This window comes from Marmota monax, unplaced genomic scaffold (assembly GCF_021218885.2).
Source record: "Marmota monax isolate L192 unplaced genomic scaffold, Marmota_monax_Labrador192_F-V1.1 WCK01_AAM20220418_F8-fsc00091, whole genome shotgun sequence".
Lineage (NCBI taxonomy): Eukaryota > Metazoa > Chordata > Mammalia > Rodentia > Sciuridae > Marmota > Marmota monax.
Genome location: NW_026692434.1, coordinates 2,410,435 through 2,430,822, shown reverse-complemented (window position 1 = coordinate 2,430,822; position 20,388 = coordinate 2,410,435). Strand labels below are relative to the sequence as shown.

The 20,388-nt window shown below is 33.8% G+C and overlaps 1 protein-coding gene across 3 annotated transcripts in view; it reads right to left on the bottom strand.

Annotated features, from left to right (window-relative positions):
- Positions 1-20,388, bottom strand: part of Adgrb3 (adhesion G protein-coupled receptor B3) — a 695,051-nt gene that overhangs the window by 266,072 nt on the left and 408,591 nt on the right. For all 3 annotated transcript variants that reach the window (XM_058578796.1, XM_058578794.1, XM_058578795.1), the window contains one exon: positions 18,535-18,578. In XM_058578796.1, coding sequence (XP_058434779.1) covers positions 18,535-18,578 — 44 coding nt within the window. The remainder of the gene's footprint in view (positions 1-18,534; positions 18,579-20,388) is intronic.

Genomic DNA, 20,388 nt, shown 5'->3' with positions numbered 1-20,388 from the left:
GTCCAGTTTCCTCTTCAGTAGTACAACTTGTAGATATAGTAGGCACTATGGTGAAAAGCAGCCTAAGGAAATTATAAGACTGTGGGTTCTTTAGTTCTGATTTGAGATAATTAGAATAAAGAAAAGTACACCAAAGGAAAAGCTATGTTTTTCTGTGCTAAACAAAGTCCTAAAACAGAAAGACCACACTGATGCCTTCAAATAGGAATGTAGCTTTTGTTCTCTTCATGAAGTTTAAGTCATACTAACCTGTGATTTATATTATTTTAAGCCCTTTTGAAAGTGTATTGACACATGTACTTCAAAATGCTCTAAATAAATATTTAGCTTTATAGATGATTGATCTGGGCATTGGCAGTTTTTTTCACAAACAAAGGCATCCAAATATGTTGTTTAGCCTACATCATATGACTAGAGATTTGGATTTTTAAATTTTATAAAAGTTGTAAAGTTTTTTTTTAAAAAAATATTTCATCCTATGTTGCATACAGAGTGCTAATCATGAGAAAAATGCATTCAAGAAAGTAATGGAAGCAATACGGAATGATAGTTTTCTTCTTCAGTTGAATAATCTAATCTTTGATCTTTTGAATGCCAATTTAATTTGGATATGTGTATCTAAATGCTAAATATTAATTAGCATTTGTAGGTTAGTACACTGTGCCAAGTCAGAAAGTAGTTTGACCTAAAAAAATATCACTACTAGCATATTTGAAAATAAACACAGTAGCAACTAATAAATGAATTGTTTCAGAAAGAAGAAACGGCATCTTTAACCATTTAAATGATCACAGATAACAGCAGGAGAGTCATCAATTTTGATGTCTAATCAAAAGACATTAAGTAAATTCCTTCCAGAAGAGAATAGAGTCTATATTGATGAAGTGTTGCACAGACTCTCTGGACCACTCTGAGAGACAGCCTCAATTTTTCTTTCTCTTTCTTTCTCATATATTATAGGTCACCAAGTTCTGTTGGCTTTAGGTCAAAGACACTTTCTAGCCTGTTCACACCTCTACATCACACCTCCATGGTCCAATCCCTCTACTGTCTGTCCAGTCTGAATTCTTGTAGCACTCTGAAGCATATTTCTGTCTGTAGTCTTAGAGTTGCCCATCTTAGATCTGCCCACCACCTCCACCCACTAAACCAAGATTCCATGTATTCTCAACAAGCTAGATATTCTAACATCACCCTTTGTACCATTATGCATACTGCTCATTCTGTTTTGAAAACTTCCTCCCTCTGTCCACCCCAACGTTTAATAGGCTAATAGCACCTTCAGGAATCAATTCAGGCATAGTCTCTTCTGAGCAATCTTCCTTGCACCTGCAAGTCTGATGGCTCTGCTCTCTACATGCAACAAATTTCCTTCCAGAAGAGACAAAACATCTGCATTGATGAGTGCAGCTTATCAAATGTAACCATATCCTCACTCTTCCATTTTCATTATTAATGATAATTTCTTAGAGGAATGATTAGTGTTTACTTGTGTGTTCTCGGTGTCCTGTGCAGTGACTTGCACAAAACAACAATTTTCATGCATGTTAGTTACAAACATCATCAACAAATAGCATCTCCAGGATCTTTTTGGACCACCTACTATGTGCAAAGGTAGGCAAAGTTTTGTAGTGGGTAAAAGGTGGATGTGGAGATAAATTAAATTGAGGCTTTCTATCCAATCCAGTTGGTGAAAAAAGTAAACTCATGAGAAGTTAGTTAACAATGTTACTTCAACTAAACCATTCAATAAACATATAGGCTATGGGGGTCAGTGTACTCTATCCCTCCAGGGTAGTAAATGGAAGTGACATAAAGGTACTAGCAGTTTCTCATGCCTCTTAAGATAAACCATTTACCTTGAAGAGGGGTAGAGATGGACAGGACAGAGACTCAAGTCTGTGAAAATGGCAACCAAATTTAAATAGTTTAAAATAATTTGTTAGTTTTTTATTAAGAGATTCTTAAAGGGTTTTGCTAGTAAAAGGGACAATGCCTGTGGGAGTGAAAGACTGAAAAAACAAGAGAGGGAGGCAGTAACTGCCAAGTAGCTGATAAAGCTGAAGAAAAATTAATTTAGGGTCCAGGAAATGGGGCTTATAGGGAAAGAGGCTTCAGACAAGAGCTTAAACAAATGGCTCATTCAATTGTTTTCCAACTCCGTAATTTTACATTTTGTCCCAAAACACTCAATTTTCACCATAATGATTTTTTATTTAAAATTAATAGAAGATATGAAGAGTTACATTTTAATAGCTTTTTATGCCTAAAATTAAACTGTTATATTAATTTAATTAAATTTCAGAAAAATTCTTCCCCCCAATAGTAAAAATACAGGAAATATGTTTATAGCACTGTTAAATTAATTTCCCCCTATGGCATTAGCTGTGACCAGGGCAAACATTAGGTGCTAAATTATCTTTTCTAGACAATCAGGGAATTATTTTCTTTGCTGAATAGGTAAGTTGCTAATAACCTTGCATAACTGGTTAGGTCAGTTATAGCCTCTTGCTAATGGAAAGCATGGTTTTTACTTGACTTTATGACCACATTTTTAACATTTACTCATAGATTACAAGCTCTGTACCTCATCCACTATCTGTTTCCCTACTACTCAGCAATGCCTAATACACTGTAGATTCCCACTGAAGAGTTCTTGAATAAAATGAATGCAAGAATGCATGGAATAGTAAGTGACTATATCACTGAGTGTGTGAATGAATGGCCATTAGGTCCCCATTCACTATGGTTCCTAGTTATCTCATTAATTTGGAAATACTCATGACTTGCCTTGGAAAGCAAGGCCATAGTGTACTTCCAGTGAAAGGGTGGTCTGTCCAGTGACCTCACTCCTTACTTTGCTATGTACAGGACATCATTACAGTCAAATTGCAGCATGGCCAGGTTTCCCAAGAGGCCCAACAAGAGCTGAAGGCACAGAAGTACTGAGGCCCAAGCACTTCCTTGGACAAAAGGTATTGAATAACCCATAGGACAGTAAGGGCTTAGAAAGATGTGTAATGTTAAGTTTACATACTCTCTTTGGCTATTTGATTTTTGCACCTAGGTAAGAGAAGTTTAAAAATAAAAGGCTAAAAGAGCTATTTTAAATAATAATTCTGAAACTTAATATATGTTAGACCCATTTGGAAATTTAAGTTGCAAAAACAAAACAAAACAAACAAAAAGAAAACACATAATATTTATATACTCTTCAGAGTAGATCTAATTTGGGGGCAGAAGTCTACAATTTTCAATAGTTCTCCTCTACCAATAGTTCTCAACCAGGGATGAACTTGCCCAGCCCCAACTGCAGGGACATTTGGTGATATTTGGAGATAGTTTTAATTATCAGAACCATAAGGTGAGAAGTGCTACTGGTATCTTGCTGATATCTAGTGGGTAGGAGCCAGGAATGTTTCTAAACTCCCCAAAATACCAAGATTGAAAGATGTGCTACTTGGTAGAGAGAGAGAGAACACTCTAAGGCAAAAACATAAGAGTCAGCCTGGAGTATGTTCTTTTTTTTTTTTTTTTTGCAATGCTCTTTTTTTTTAAAAAAAATATTTATATACGACAGCAGGATGCATTACAATTCTTATTACACATATAGAGTACAATTTTTCATATCTCTGGTTGTATACAAAGTATATTCACATCAATTTGTGTCTTTATACATGTACTTTGGATAATAATGTTCATCACATTCCACCATCATTTCTAACCCTATGCCCCCTTCCTTCCTTTCCAACCCCTCTGCCCTGTCTAGAATTCGTCTATTCCTCCCATGCTCACTCTCTTAAATGGAGTATGTTCTTAATACAGATATGAGGAGATCAAGTATATCCTAGAAAGACTTTTAAAAGGATTGTAAGTGGTTATGAAAGAGAAGCTCACTATACTGGAATTTTCTTTGTCAGATATTTTATTCTCCAGCGATGCCGAATAATGAGGTTTCAGTGTATTATTAATTTACTTATCCCTAATTGCAGAAGCTCAGAAGAGTGTATGATATTTCTACGTATCCTGAAAGGAAGACAGTTCAGGAAAAAAGACTGATGTAAGTGTTCCTTCATCAATCTATTCACTCATTCACCAAATATTCCTTTTAATCTATAATTATTAAGCATCTAATTGATATATACAAAAAAAATCTGAAATGATATATTTTATAAAATTAATGATTATGCCTATGTTCAGAGTATGTCTCAATAAATATGCTAATATTTTTTGACAAATTTAATGAGAGTTTGAACTGATTCATGTACTCCTGACATCTTTTAACACTATTCATAGAAAATACTATTATCTACTTTTAATAATAGTAGAAATCTGTAAGTGACTTTACTGAGCATTTTAAATATCAGAAAGAAACATGATACTTCTCTTTAGAGCTTCAGAGAACTTCCACTAATTAACCCTTTGTCTTCTTAAAAATTAAATTATCACTCCCTAGTATTTCAAGACAAACATAAGCCTCCTTTTATAAACCTGCAATCTCTTTGCATAAGAATAGTTTCTTTCACCAATTGTGGTTGATTTACCATTTAGCAGAACAAATTAAGAACTTATCAGTAATTATGAAAATAATTTCTTTCTTTTATTGAAATGCTTTGTGGCTCTGCAGTTTAGCACATTATTATTCTGGGTGGCGTAGGTGTTGTTGAAAGGCAGTGTGAAAATAAGAGCCTGAATTATGAATTCCTCCCATGAACACTGAATCACTGTATTTTCTGTGGCAAAAAGAACTTATTTCGCTTTTGAAAGGAAAGAAAAGGAAGAACATGAACATTTCAGCTTTCAGGAAAACATAAGATGGCTATACCACACACATATATTGAACTAGACGACCTATCAACTTTGAAATAGTATTGTATTCTTTATTTTTATCTATCCACAAAACTTACTACTTTTTTAGTGTAACAAGTATGTCCATATAGACAAGGAAGTCACGGTGCAAATTTGTTATAAAATTGAACAATTCATTAAATTTTAATTTAGCAAGTATTTATAAAATGCATATATTATGTGTAGTATTATGTGTAGGTGTTAGAAAAAATAAAATGGGGTCACATAGCAAGGGATCCAAAGATGAGAAGAGGCTTCCCTGGGAGAGCCAATATCACTCAAGACAATCTACTAAGTTTTGTGTGCCTGAATCTATAGAAGGTGAATTTTTTTCTGCTTAGCTTTTGAAAGAGAGCATACATTGCCACGGCTTGTGATTTGTACTTAGGTCAGGCTGAAAGCCCTTAACAACATAGAAATTACATTGAGCTGAGGCATAAATTTTCTTTTAATTAAAGTGATTACTAAAAGGGTAGATGCTCATCTGTAACACAGGCGCACGAGTAGCCTGAGATCTTTTCAAACAAAGGTATTATGTTTCCGTTAGCTGCAGTACTGGCTAGCTGTCTATGGATTATTTTCCAATTTCGTCTACTTATAACTTTTGCAAAAAGAATTTCTTCTGACTTTCCAACTGCCTTAGCTCATTTAGGCTGCTCTCAGAAGATGCCTTACTCTGGGTAATTTATGAACAATAGAAATGTATTGCTTATCATTCTGGAGGTTGGAAAGTTCAAAATCAAGCTGCCAGCAGATTCAGGGACTGGTGAGAGTTCCTTTCTATGTGTCCTTATATGGTAGAAGAGGCAAGAAAGCCCTCGTGGCACTTTTCTTATGAAAACACTAATACCTTGACCCAATCAACACCCGGATGCCCCACAAACATTCAAACCATAGTACCAAATCATTTTAGGGGTACACAAACATTCAGACCATAGTACCAAATCAGTTTAGAATTCACACCTGGATAACCAGTTATTTTTCTGTTTTCCACACATTTCTAGATTAAATGAGATGGACAATAATGACTTTAGAACAATAATGTTAAACTCTCTAAGTTTCACCTATCTTGTCAGGAGCCTTGAAGTTAACAAAAATGAAAGAAAATACATAAAAATTCCCTTTGTAGGTAGTGGATATGGGTGGTCCCTTTTGGAAATCCAGCTGTAATTTAGACTCAAGTTACATACAGTATAGGATTCAACATGTTTGGGCTTCCAGGTGGGAAGCTGACTAGTTGTAGTCTTTGATTAAGTAGTATTTTACTACAATGAATTCTGAGACTACATATTATATAGTTTCAATTATGGGTCTAATAACATAGCTTAAGCTATGTGCAAAGGAATCCTTTGCAGACTAGACTACATTTTTTTTTTTTAATCTTGTCGACTAATTAAATTTCAGAGTCAGCTTAATTGAATGTATATTTCAAGTACACAGGTATCTACATTTAGCAATTTCTGGGCTTTTGCCACTGTGATAGTTGAAATAGATAAAAATGCACATGTGTAGAAAACTTTCTTTAATGAGACTTTTTTTTTCCTCTCTTCTCACTCTCCAAGAAAACTGAACGAACAACCAACCAAGCAACAATAACAACCAAATAACCCTGTAGCCAATTTCAAGTCCTTAGCTATAATCTCAAGTACAGGTTCATAAAACCTAGTAAACACAACCTCACTTTAAAAGATCATAACTACAATCTGCAAGTGACAGGAAATAGCACCATACACTGCAAGTTAGCCTATTAAGTATACAATCTTAGGATAGTGCTGCCATATTATTTTGGTGAAAATTCAGAGAAAAGGAATTTGCCCAGTTCTTGTCAAAAATATAATTCTACTAATTGCATCCAAAAGCAGTCTCACAACACCACCAGCTGTTTGTAAAAAGCAGTGGATGCACAGCCTTTTTTATGTTGTGCATTGGCAATATAGTTTTTCACTATTATATTGGGATATTAATATATTTTTAAGTGTAGATTTCCAAATTACCTTCCTATTTAGACCATGACTGCATATATTTTAATGCCTTCTTTTATTTTCAAATTTTGCAAAATGTCATTTGCAATAAGAAGTCAGTTTGATTCCAAATATAATCTGCAAAATATTATTACTGATTTATAACCATCAGGCATAATTACTTATGTCTGTTTTTTCAAACAAATGAAAATGATTAAACAGAAGACTTTAATTTTCAACCAAAATCATTATCAGTATGTGCGTTCTTATCATATTGCTTCTCCTCAATGGCCTCCAAAGTTGAACCTAGAACCTATGTATTTTTTAACCAAACACTAAAATAATTTTCTTTGTGTTGACCTCATATTTACTAATGTTCGTTCAACTCTATATTTTGAACAATTTAGAGAAGAATTTTAGTAGTGATTTTAGGACCTATTTACAAATATATAATGGATTAAGTAGTGCTATGTTGTGGATATGATTTTAATGTTTTCTCCAAGGTTCATGTGTGGGAAGCTTTCTCTCCAGTGTGGTGATGTTAACATGTGTTAGATCTTTAAAAAGTGTGGCCTAGTGGAAGGTCATTAGGTCATTGGAAGTCTGTCCATGGAAGGGACTAATGTAGATTTCCTTATGGGACCTCAGTTTCCTTTGGCTTTGTCTCTTACCATATGGTTTCTTCTTTTCCCCTACATTACATGTAAGGCCATTTGCTATGAAGCACTTGTCAGAACCAATGAAACCGGAATTAGACAGGCAGTCAGTATAGATAGGTAAATCCAGTCAGGTCAGATTGAGTCAGGCCAGTTTTGAGTGAATCCAGGGAAGTTGGAGACTGTACCCTGAGGGACTGAAATGTTGATTCCTTCAGAGCCCTTCCTCTACCCTTATCAAGAACCCACCCCTGCTCCAACCTGTTGCTAAAGTAACCTGTCCCAGGAATTGCCCCTCCCTACAGGGAGCTATAAAGTTGTTAATTAATGTGTCCAGGGCTGCTCCATCCTGCCCTTTCCCCTTCAGCCCACCAGTTTCCTATCTTTTGGCCATCCCACATTCCTGGGACTAGTCATGTAAGGAGGAAGGAGAAAGATAAGGGGAAGAGGCAGGAGAGCAAAGGAAGCCTAGGACATATAAAAAGGGCAGAATACCTCACTTCTGGGTATACAGGATACCAGCTATGGCCCCCTTCTCCCTCCTGGGAGAAGTCTATGTTACCCCCTTTTAAATAAACCCTGCTTTAATAATGCTTGCCTGGGTGTGCTTCTCTAATGTTCAAACTTCAACATGCCAGGAAGCAGAACTCATTAACTGGCGGTATCATCAACTCTATGTTATTTAGATGTTCAGACACCAAAACTTTGAGCTAAATAAACCTCCTTTCTTTATAAGTTTCTAGACTCAAGTCTTTCATTATAGTAACAGAAAATGAACCACAGTTGGTTGAGAATGTCTAAGGAGAAATATTAGGTAGTATTAATTACTGAATGTTTTTGTTATATGAAACTTGTAAAATAGTTATTAACTATAGTACAGGTAGGCAATTCTGAGGCTTAAATTAAGAAAGGAAAATACCAAATTAAATATTAAGGAAAATGTCCAGTCTGTTGTTTATAAAATATATAAGTGGGGGAAATTTTAGCTTGAGTCATTCAAAGATTAAAAACATACAGTTCTAAAATTATCTAACATGAATTATCAGCACATCCTGTGTCTTTTTGAAATAGAACCACAGACATTAGTAAATTAAGAAAGGTTCACCAGGGGCCTATCCTTTACTAGTCATCTCTAGGTTACTCCTATTAATACTACCCCCATTAATTTTTAACAACGTGATTTAAAAAATCTTGTCAAAAGAGCCTCTTGGAATCATCCCAGGAACCCTAAGAGCAGTATAAATTGGTGACAAATATTGGAGGAGTTCCCAGTTTTGCTATTATTGATTTCTAAAACATTTTGTTTAAGTAAATACTTTGGAACTGACCTCAGTGACTTTCTGAGGATAAGAGGAAGTAAGCAGATATTTGGGGCGATATGCACAAAATCTGTTTCACACAGTACAGGCTCTGATGAGAGTTTTGTGGCACCTGGCTGCATTTCTTATCTTTACGTTCCCTAGGTTATGGTTTTCCCCTTCCTATTCTTGAAATTCTTCCAAAAATATATGTTACCTTTAAAAAATAACTTTTTCAGAAACATGAAACCCATTGTTCAAATAATATGAACAGCTATTCTCTTTATTAGATCATCCCACTAACCAGCCAATGAACCAGACAACTTGAGCATACCCTAGACCTTTATTGAGCACCTGACATATCTTAGTTAGTGCGCCAACGTTGTTAGAAGAGTTTTTTTCAGGTGATCCTCACAGCCACCTATGCAATAGGCAATGTTATGATCTCTTTGATTTTTTAAAGTAATATAGAACTTAATGGAATTAGACGTATTCTAGCTATTTTAGTTATAGTTTTGCATAATATTGATTCAAAAATTTAACTAATTTTCAGTTGCATAACCTCAAATACATAGACAAACTTAACTGGCAAATTGGGAACCCCGATTTCCTATACAATTTTCACTAAACAATAGAAAGGAATATTGAACAATATTATTCATTTAAAATACTGTGGCTTTTCCAGATCACTATTCATATGGTAAATAATTGACTATAGAAAAACATTATCTAGATGTCATTGGTTATATTTTTGAATTTAGAAATAACTATGAATAAGGCAAAGAGTTTTTGTTCATGGATTTTAATAACCTGCTTGAAAACTGATATTAAAGAGTAGACACATCTCCTTTACTATTTTGTTTAGTTTTAACTAACACACATGGATTCCTGATTTTAAAAAATCCTTTCATACAAATAAGTATATTGACCAGAATTCTTGACTGTTTTGATTTTATAAAATATGTACTTTCCATTTCATAATTTATGTCTACACCTCTCAGGCATTATATAATGTAACTAAACAGTTGGGATAATGACCACTGTAGGGTTGGGGTAAAGACATTCAGACTGCAGACAGAAGATGGAAGGCCACTTGAGGGAAGGTAATGGAACACAAGAGAACTCTAAAATAAAATGTAGCTCTCAGTGGACTCATGAAAGCCAGATGGGTTCCTGAAGTGATACCCTGCCCATTTGCAGAACTGCTAGATGAACATTAATTTTATAAATGAATGATGGCATCTTGGAATAAGTCAGTCTAAGGAATGTAAACAAATCAATTGATATAAGTGGCATCCCTTATTCTTCTTATCTTGATTCATCCACTCATAAAAATTTTATCTTTTAATACACTAGGTATTCATATATCTTATGTTCTTGTTGCTTCCCAAAACCCTTCCCCCATATAAAACTAATAAGGCAGGTGTTTTTTTTATCTGTTCTCTGATGCATATGTCAAGACCTTGAACAGCAAAACAAATCATAAATTTTCAAGAAACACTTGTAAGATTAATTAATGAATCTATAGAATAGTATTTTGAATTCTTCAGTAGAATTTACAAACATGAATGTGACATACTTACACTCTTCAAATACTGAAGTTTAGAGGAAAATATAAAATTGTACCATAAGGAAGAAGATATGTTTTGTGGAAGGTGTACACTTAGAGCACTTTAGGGTTGCATTTCCTTATATGCATGCTGTGGGACATTCGTCTATCCTTTAAGAATTATATGTGAGAGGAGATACTGATTTAGATTTCCTATTTCCAGCAATAAGATATTTTTATATTAATCTTCTCATTTAAATACTGTTAGAAATTTTGAAATATATTTGGGGAAAAAATTAAAATTATCCATCCCTCATGTGAATTTGCAGTCTGTGTTCAAAACACCCAAGTGGTCCAAGGAGCCTCTGGACTCAATTCCAATTTAAGTGATCCTCAGTTACAAAAATATTACCAAGCATTAAGTAGAGAAAAATGCAAATTATCTTCGGATAAATGTACTTTTATTCTTATTTCTTCAAAATAGTCTTTCGAATAATTTTTAGGGGTGTTTAACATGGCATAACCTAGCACACTAGGAAATAAAGTAATCTGAGTAAGAATTAGAGGAAACAAGAGAGTAGAGATGAACCCATGTATAGTTCAACTGTAAGAATTATCAGTCACGGATTATAAAACAGTTGTGTTTACTAGATAGAAGAAATAAAACAAAAATTTAAAATACCTTCATGGACTAGAACACTCTGAACACTTTGATAAAATTATATCAAATGCAAATTTTACAAATGAAAAAATTGACAGCTACAAATTTAAAACTATGCATAATTGAATAACAGGTTAGACAACACTGATGAGAGAATTAGTGAACTGGATGATACACTGAAATGCCTATTTGAGGGGGTCTATTAGTCCCTTATGCATTACTATAACAAAGCATCTGAGCCTGGATTACTTTATAAATAAATTAAATTTATTGTGGCTCACAGTTATGGAGGTACAGTGTTAAGGAACTGAATCTGGTAATGGTCTTATTGCTAACAGAGTTCATAAGGTGGCACAGGGCATCATAAGACAAGAGACAATGTAAGTGTGTGTTTGTTTTTCTGTCCTCTGATTGGCTGCTTTCTTCTTACCAAGCTAAGAGCATTCAATCATGGGGGCTCAACCCTGATGACCTTATTTAATCCTAAATACATCCCAAAGTTTCTAATTTTAATCACCATAGTCAGATTGGTTTCTACCCTCTTAACACTTTACAACAGGGATTAAATTTCAACACATGAATCTTTGCAGGACATACTCAAACCATTTCCAAACCATAGCAGCAAAAGAAAAAATATGGAAGAGAGTTTATGAGATGAAAGAATACAGGAAAAAGTTCTTTGTCAGAGCTCCAGATGAAGAGGAGGCAGATTATTATAGCTATATTTGGAAAAAAAATGGTGATTGAGATTTTTTTCAGAACGAATGGATGAATTTTCTCCACCCTATCCTGACTCTGCTTGCAAACATCTTCCTTCATTTACTCCAATGTGATAGCTAATCAATATTTTCTTTGTGCCAAGACTGGAAAACTGCTGGAAAGCACTGTTGGGCAGGGGTTGACAATTATTTTTTCTATAAAAGACTTGATAGTAAATATTTTAGGATTTGTGAGTATTGTCATTTCTGTTGTGAGTCACTTCTGCAGTTCTTGTACAAAAGTAGACACAGACAACACATAACCAGGCATGACTATGTCTGTTAGAACTTTATTTACAAAACAGCCAGTAGTCTGAACTTGTGCCACAGGCTATAGCTTGCCAATCCCTACATTAGGGGGTTGAGGCAAGGGTTACAATAAAGAGCACATGTCACCATTTTACTCCCAATGTTTGCCCTCCATATTCATGTTGACGGAATTATGCAGTGTTTCTTAAATTTTATAGCTTGCCCTAATGGACATAATGGGTTGTAAATACTATTACAAGCACTTAGATAAACTTTATCATTTAAAAGTGGTTATTTGTACACTAGCAAATTTAGAAATGCTCCTTTAGGAGACTGGGCACTTAACATTCAATGTCACAAAATTTGCAATGTAACATAAAACATTTTAAAATTTTATGAAATATTTTAAAGGATATAAAGAAAAAAAGGTCATTTTGGATTATAATGTCTTCATGAGAAAACATGCAATAATGAATATGATGAAACTTCAAAAACTAAGGCATAGTATACTATGGCAGAAAAGGAAAAAGTAAATAAAACTTTATTCAGTTTTCTACCAAGGAATCTTTCATTTTACTGTTATATTTAAGGAAAATTAAGATTTTTGTTTTTTACAGCATTTTCTGAAAAAAAAGCATGGTTGTTTTGCAAAAACAAAAGTGTTATCAATAGCAAACATCAATAGTAACCAATAAATCTTCTAATATTGGGCATTGTTATTATTTTGGGGGAATATTAGGGATTAAATTTAGAGGCACTCAACCACAGAGCCACATCCCCAGTCCTATTTTGAATTTTATTTAGATATAGGGTCTCACTAAGTTGCTTAATGCCTTGCTTTTGCTGAGGTTGGCTTTGAACTCACTATCCTCCTGTCTCAGCCTGCAGAGCAGCTGGGATTACTGGCAGGTACCACCATGCCCAGCCAAAATAGTATTTTTCTTACTATTCCAACTACAGAGAAGCCAACATGGTCTTAAGAACTGTCCAGTAAATTTGAACATGTTGATACCTAGGGCATATATTGGATGAAATTACACAATGAGTTCATTTGGAAACTGAATACCTTAAATATGATTTACTTCCAAAGTGTGAACTATCATGATGTCCTAAGTTATACTTTTACATATTTTAGCAGACCAATATGTGCAGGAAAAATGATAAAACTCCTTGAAGTTAAATAGCTTTAAAATTCTGTCTTTGGGTAATTGAATCACCAGGAAATTCTAGAAATAGTGACTTAATGGAATAATGATACAAATATGCTGAATATTTTGACTATAGACTTTCTTCATCCCCCCATCTCCCCCGCCCCCAAAAAAAAAACAAACAAAAAAACCCATGCAAAACAAAAACCAAAAATGGCTCCATAGGTAACTGCAACTCTATAGAGTCTTTCATACCCACCCTCTCAATCAATAAGACCATTACATTATTGTTTTAGGTGGTTGGTTGTTATAAGTCTATTTTCTTTATTAACTATTGTATAATGTGTCCAACAAAACCACTTTCTTATGCTTTTTACTTTCCATCCATATTTGCTTTCCCCTAGTTTAAACAGTCTTATGAAAGAAATGCTTTACTTGGTTATTCCCTGTAGGATAGAGGTTGGCTATCTAATAGAGAAGTTGGGTATAATGGCTTAGAATTTCTAAGAGGTAATAGATCTCTCCGTGTGTGTGTGTGTGTGTGTGTGTGTATCTAATGCATAGGCATGTCAATCAGCCAGAAAGCAAAGAAAACAGCAATATTCCTAGGATGTTGGGATGAGGGTGGGGTGTTAGCTTTATATTTACCAGGTATTATATTTTGAGGTAAATGAAATACAGTCTTCCAATGTGAATGATAAAAGAAGAGGAAGATGTTCTGGGTATGGAGAAATCAGGATAACAGAAGGAAAGGAGAGGTATCACTTCAATCTAGTAATTAAACTTTTGAGATAAAATAAGCCAATGTTAGCTTTGGTCGAGATATGAATATCATTACTCTTAACAGCAATAAATCAATTTGAGATGTAGAAAAATGGGAAAGTTCAGTTCCTAAAAGCTTCTGGTAGACAAATAACAAATAGATTGATAAAACTGCAATAGTTAAGCAATGACCACAATGAAAATACCAGCAATTAAAACTCTAAAATATTTTTTGAAAAAAAAATGTGATCCTTCACAGACCTGAGAGTATCAAATATATGACATTGAGGTTCCATAGAGAAAAACTACAGGATAATTTAAAGAAAGGACTATAGGTTTTTCATGGAATGCAATCATGACATATAATCCAATACTCTAAATCCAAATTCAGATCAACTCAAAAAACATGCAGATTATAAATCAGTCAAGCAATAACTCTGTAACCCATTTTAGAAAAAAAAAATTAAAAGGCTTGGAAAACTTGGAATGGAACCACCATTTGACCCAGCTATCCCACTCCTCAGTTTATAGCCAAAGGACTTAAAAACAGCATAGTACAGTGACACAGCCACATCAATGTGATTCACATAGCAGCATGATTCACAATAGCTAACTTGTGGAACCAACCCAGATGCCCTTCAGTAGATGAATGGATAAAGAAACTGTGATTATATATACACAACGGACTATTACTCAACTTTAAAAGAGAATACAATTATGGCATTTGCAGGTAAATGGATGGAGTTGAAAAATATAATGCTAAGTGAAGTAAGCCAATCCCCGGAAAACAAATGCCAAATGTTTTCTCTGATATGAGGATGCTGATCCATAATGAGGATGGGGCGGGGGAGCATGGGAGGAATGGAGGGACTTTAGATAGGGCAAAGAGCAGGGAAGAAGGGAGAGGGCAGTGGGGTAGGAAAGATGGTGGAATGAGATGCACATCATTATCCTAAGTATATGTATGAAGATATGAATGGTGTGACTCTACTTCATACACAACCAGAGAGCTGAAAAATTGTGCTGTATATGTGTATTATGAATTATAGTGCATTCTTCTGTCATATATAACAAATAAGAATAAAAAATAAATTTAAAACAGAAATATTCCCCCTACTAAAATAAGACTATTTTTGAAACAAGAAATTATTATCAACTTGTTTCATGGGTCACATGTGATGAAGTATTTTTGTTGTTCTGTTAATTAGTGAGCCAAAGCAAATCAAAATATGTTTTTAAATTGTCTAAAATTCTTGTGCTTTATGATACTCAAATAAAATGGCTTTGTTTGATATTATTGTGGCAAAAGATTACAGTTAGAAATAAAATTATTTGTTTGCAATGGAACAGTATTGTAACAAGTTGTAGCATCCTCCCTTCAAATATTAGGGTAATAATTGCTAGAAATATTTATCAACTGATAAAATAAAACAGAAATGGGAGTAGTAATTCTTCAATAAGACAAATACTTGAGAAATTAGTAAACCTTCATTTGTACATAAAATTAGCTAACAAGTATTTGTTAGATGTGATGTGTAAAATATCCTACTCTAAAAGGCATTAAAAGTGCAATGGTGGACAAGAAACATAAAGCATTTCTGTTTCTTCTTCTTCTCTTCTTCTTCTTCTTTTTTTTTTTTTTTGTACCAGGGATTGAACCCAGGGGTGCTTAACCACTGAGCCACATCCCCAGCCCTGTTTTTATATTTTATTTTGAGATGAAGTCTTGCTAAGTTGCTTATGGCCTTTCTAAGCTGCTGAGGCTGGCTTTGAACTCATGATCCTCTGCTTCAGCCTCTGAAGTCACTAAGATTACAGGTGTGTGCCACTACTCCCAGCTTAAAGCATATTTCTTATGGTGCTTATTTTCTAGTGGCAGAAACAGTCAGAAACTAAACAAATAAGAAAGTAGGAAGACTTGCTGTAAGAAAAATAAAACAGGGTGATATGAAGAGAACAAGAGAGTAAAACTATGGATTAAGTGGCCAGAGACATCCTTAAGGAGAAATGTACAAGGAGAAACACAGAAACACAGTTTACAGAAGAAAATTAATTAGAAACCACTTCAATAGCTCTCGGTTTAGGGAATACTAGATCGATTATGATATGTCTATATGATGAAACAGGAACAAGGAAAGGCATATATATAATATAATATAAAAATTTCCAAAACATATATTGAATTTAAAATTGAGGCATATTATAAGTAACATAACATGTATGTAAAAATTTGGTTGATATCTATAACTACATATATATATTTCAGTGTGTTAATGTATGTCAGAAATTATTCATGATAAAATGTAACAAAGATTGACTTTGGGGATATGGGTGGGTGTAGAGATCCAAGGTGGTGATGATTAATGAATCTTTTTACCTTAACAGTGGGTTTTCAACTTTTATAAGTAAAATATTTGAATGAATTGCTTTTGTTATTAAAAATTAATTTTAAAAATGAAACAGGATGAAAACAATAAACTAAAATCAAAGCACAATTTCGAATCACAACTTTATTATTGAGATCTTTAAGATATCATTTAAGTCAACTCTTGTCTGTATTTTTCAAAAAGTAGTATTATCTCTCCACTATTAACTATATTTGAAGGATCTACAATACTGTTTAATACCAAACATGATCGGAACAGAAAAACAGATGTGAAAGAAGAAATAAAGTTGTCTTAACCTTCACTGTTTAAAAACTCACCCAGAAAAATAATTTTAATGATGAGACAATCTGATAAAAAGCAAGATGGGACAGAAGTTCTGTCACAAAGGAGAGCTTTTTGATCGTTTTCAGATACTTCAAGGAAACAGGAACTACATTGATCTCTTGAAATTATCTGCTTTGAAACACAGCTAAATACATCTCCTCTTCCAGGTTAGTTTTCTTCAAGGACAAGTGGAAAGTTGAGTTTTGTAAAACTACACATGTTCTTTGAGAGGGATAAGACCATGGTCAGGGGAAGTGAGTGTGGTTGATTCTGAAGATTAACTCTGACCTCAAACACCAATAGTTTTTAAATTAAATTTAACACATTACACTGTCTGTGAAAGGAAACTAACAGAAGGTGTGAAGCAGGCAACTGGGTCTTCTTATAGTGTCGTTTTAACAGTCCTAAAGGACTTTGGGAATAATTAATACTTTCCCCTGTTTGTATCAATATACAACCACATTCTTCCTACTAAAAGATAACAAAACTAAGTCAAAGTTAGTTATTATTCATGGATATTAAAATAGCTATAATGAGGAGTTTTTCCTTGAGCAGAAAATATTCAATTAGATTTTTGTAGCATTTCACTTTTCCCTCAGCTATACAACACACCAAGCAGCATCTTAAAATATACCACCAGTCTTCTCTAGCTAATGGTAGAAATGGCAAAGCCTGGGAGCATTTTTCTACCATAAATTTCTCTATGAGATTTCATAAAGAAGATAATCATGGCATCAGTAAGGGCAACCAGCTCGTATTACTACCAGAGCAAGTTGGGCATCTCTTTATGGTACTAGGTTCCTGGAGAAGAGGATCCATAAGACATCAGAACCTATAGTAAAAAATTGCTTAACATTATTGATTTGTCATTCCCATGAAGATAATTGTAGTTTAAATTATATCAGTATGGTAGGACTGAAAGAGTATCAGGGGGTTTGCCCTTTTCTTAGAAATTCTAAGCATGTCCCTCTTCTAGACTCTGGGAGAGGAAGTGACTTCATCAAACCTCAGATGTAGAACAAATCTCAGGGGAAGAACTCCAGAGAAAATTCTTAGAAAACACAGAGCTCAACAACATGGTGCTCTGACATAAAACACATGGTAGTGTTTACGTTAGGGATTGATTCATACTTGTCTCCTCTTCACGCAAAAGCAAAGAAAATAAAACAAAATAAACAAAACCTTCCCCCCAAAAAAGGCCAAAAAGAATTTGGAAGCCACAGTAAATATATATGGTATTGAAGTCTTAGACTTAACTATGTTTTTTTTCCCCTACTTTTTGAGACATTAAAATCTCTTAGAATTATCAACGAGATAAATATGAGTTTGACCAGATTCATTGCAATTACTTGTACTGACAATTAAAAAATCATGAAAGAAGTACTCATTCTATTTAGTACAATTATTTTCTTTTGTCTTCATGAATTTGTAAAACGTATGAATAAAAATCAGATGATATCATTCAGTGCTTTTATAAGAATGCAGTTTGGAAGGACCATATAAATATTGCTTTATTCTGATAATAGACACAAGGTCATGCAAGTAATGTTTGAGCTAAATGACCATAGAAATTGCTGTTTTATTCTGCAATGCTAAACTGAATTACTAGGACAAGATATTGAAATAGTATTTGAGCTTCTATAATTCTAAAATCTCAGAGCTTTTAAAAAAGCCCTCAATGAATTTACAGTGCAATGTGCTTTACACATTAGGTAATGCAATCCTTTCTTAAGAAGTAACCCAATGGCATCATCACACACAAACACATTCATCACGCTGTCTTACAGATTCAAAGAGGAGAATGTTTTCTTTCTGTGTATAACTCACATCCTACTGACTTATCATATTCCTGTTAACTAGCAGGCAGCTGAAATAATTTAATGTGCTTTGAATATTTAGTTCAAAATAATGTAAGAAAACATCTGTCACTTACGTTTTTGAGTCATCCCATAACACACAATAGGGATTCAAAGTACCCTAAAAATAAGCAGAGAAGTAATAAATATATTGTGAGTATACACATGAAAAATTAAAGTATTATTTGATATAATTATTTGAAATGATTAGTTTAAATCAAATAGAATGGTGGATTTCATATCTTGTGGTAAGATACTTTGAAGATTCTACATCAATTTTTTTTTTCATGAGAAATTTGCATTTCCTTTCTCACAGATTTGGTGACTCACTTTGTGAAATTCTAAGAAAATAACACATTTGTTTCAAATATAACCTGTATTTAGTTCTGTTAAAAATTGAAAGTGAAGCTACCATATTTTGATGCTTCCAACTCCATATTTATTTCTCTAAAATATTAATTTCTGGGTTATTTTCTTTAGGAAGACCAAGGTATTGATAATATTTACATCACAGGAAAACATCCCCCTTTTTTTAGTTTATTTTTTATTAGTGCATAATGATTATCTGGAATAATGGTTTCATTGTGACATATTAATATAGGTACATAACATTTTTGGTTATATTCACCCCACATTACCTTTCTTTACCCTACTTTTCCCCTCCCCCTGTTCCCTTTCTCTTCTATGATACTTTCCTTTCTACTTTCATATCATCTTTTATTTTCTATATTCCACATATGAGAGAAAATGTGTGATATTTGTCAGAATTTCTGAGTCTGGCTTATTTTGCTTAACATGATGATCTCTAGTTCCATACATTTTCCTGAAAATTACATAATTTTGTTCATTTTTTGTAGCTGAATAATATTCCATCATGTTTATATTCCACATTTTCTTTTCCTATTTATCTTTTGGTGGACATCTGAGCTGCTTCTATAACTTGGCTATTGTGAGTTGTGCTATGATAAACATGGGAATGCAGGTATCTCTATGATATGCTGACTTTAATTCCTTCAGGGTTATACTGAGGAGTGGTATAGTTGGGTCATATGTTAGTTGTATTTTTAAGTTTTTTAGGAACTGCCATACTGATGGCCACAGTAGCTTCACTAATTTACAATCCCATCAATATTGTATAAGCTTTCTTTATCCGTGAATCCTCATTAGCATTTATTGTGCTTCTATTCTTGATGATACCAATTTTGACTGCAGTAAGATGAAATCTCAGTGTGTTTTCTTAATTTTTTTTAGATGTTGGTGGATATTTATTTATTTATTTATATGTGGCACTGAGAATAGTACCCAGTGCCTCACACATGCTAGGCAAGTGCTGTGCCACTGAGCCACAACTGCCCCTGCCCCAGTGTGTTTTTGATTTGCATTTCCCTGAAGGCTAAAGAATGCATCCTGTACTATACCTGTGTGCACTCATCAGCATCACCTCCCTTTCAGCCTCTAGTTGCTTCTTCTAAGAAAGAGGTTATTGCATTAATTTTCTATTTCCAGAGAGTTGGTTGACATTCAGTATCCTCTTAATCAAGGGATAATATTTGGATCCGATAATGTTTAATGAATTTTTAAGAAAAAAAAGTGCTAGATTTTTATTCTGTTGAATAATTTTATATTGAGTAGCCACCATCACTTTCAGGATGACACAGTGAGTTTTCCACACTTGTCTAGGGCTGTGTATTGATGAATACTAATTTTTGGAAAAGTGTTTTTTCCTCTCTATTTGCTTACATTGATTGGACTTTATTTTTCCCCACCTTGAAACTAACTTAATTTTTTTCTTTAAGCAAAATCTCAGATTTGTACAAATTCTTTCATACCCCTGAAGAGTCTTCTGTTATCCATTAAACATATTCTGTTGGTTCAAATTCTTTTATCTTCCATGCCCTTAATTTCCTGGAGCATACACTTTTAGAGTTCAC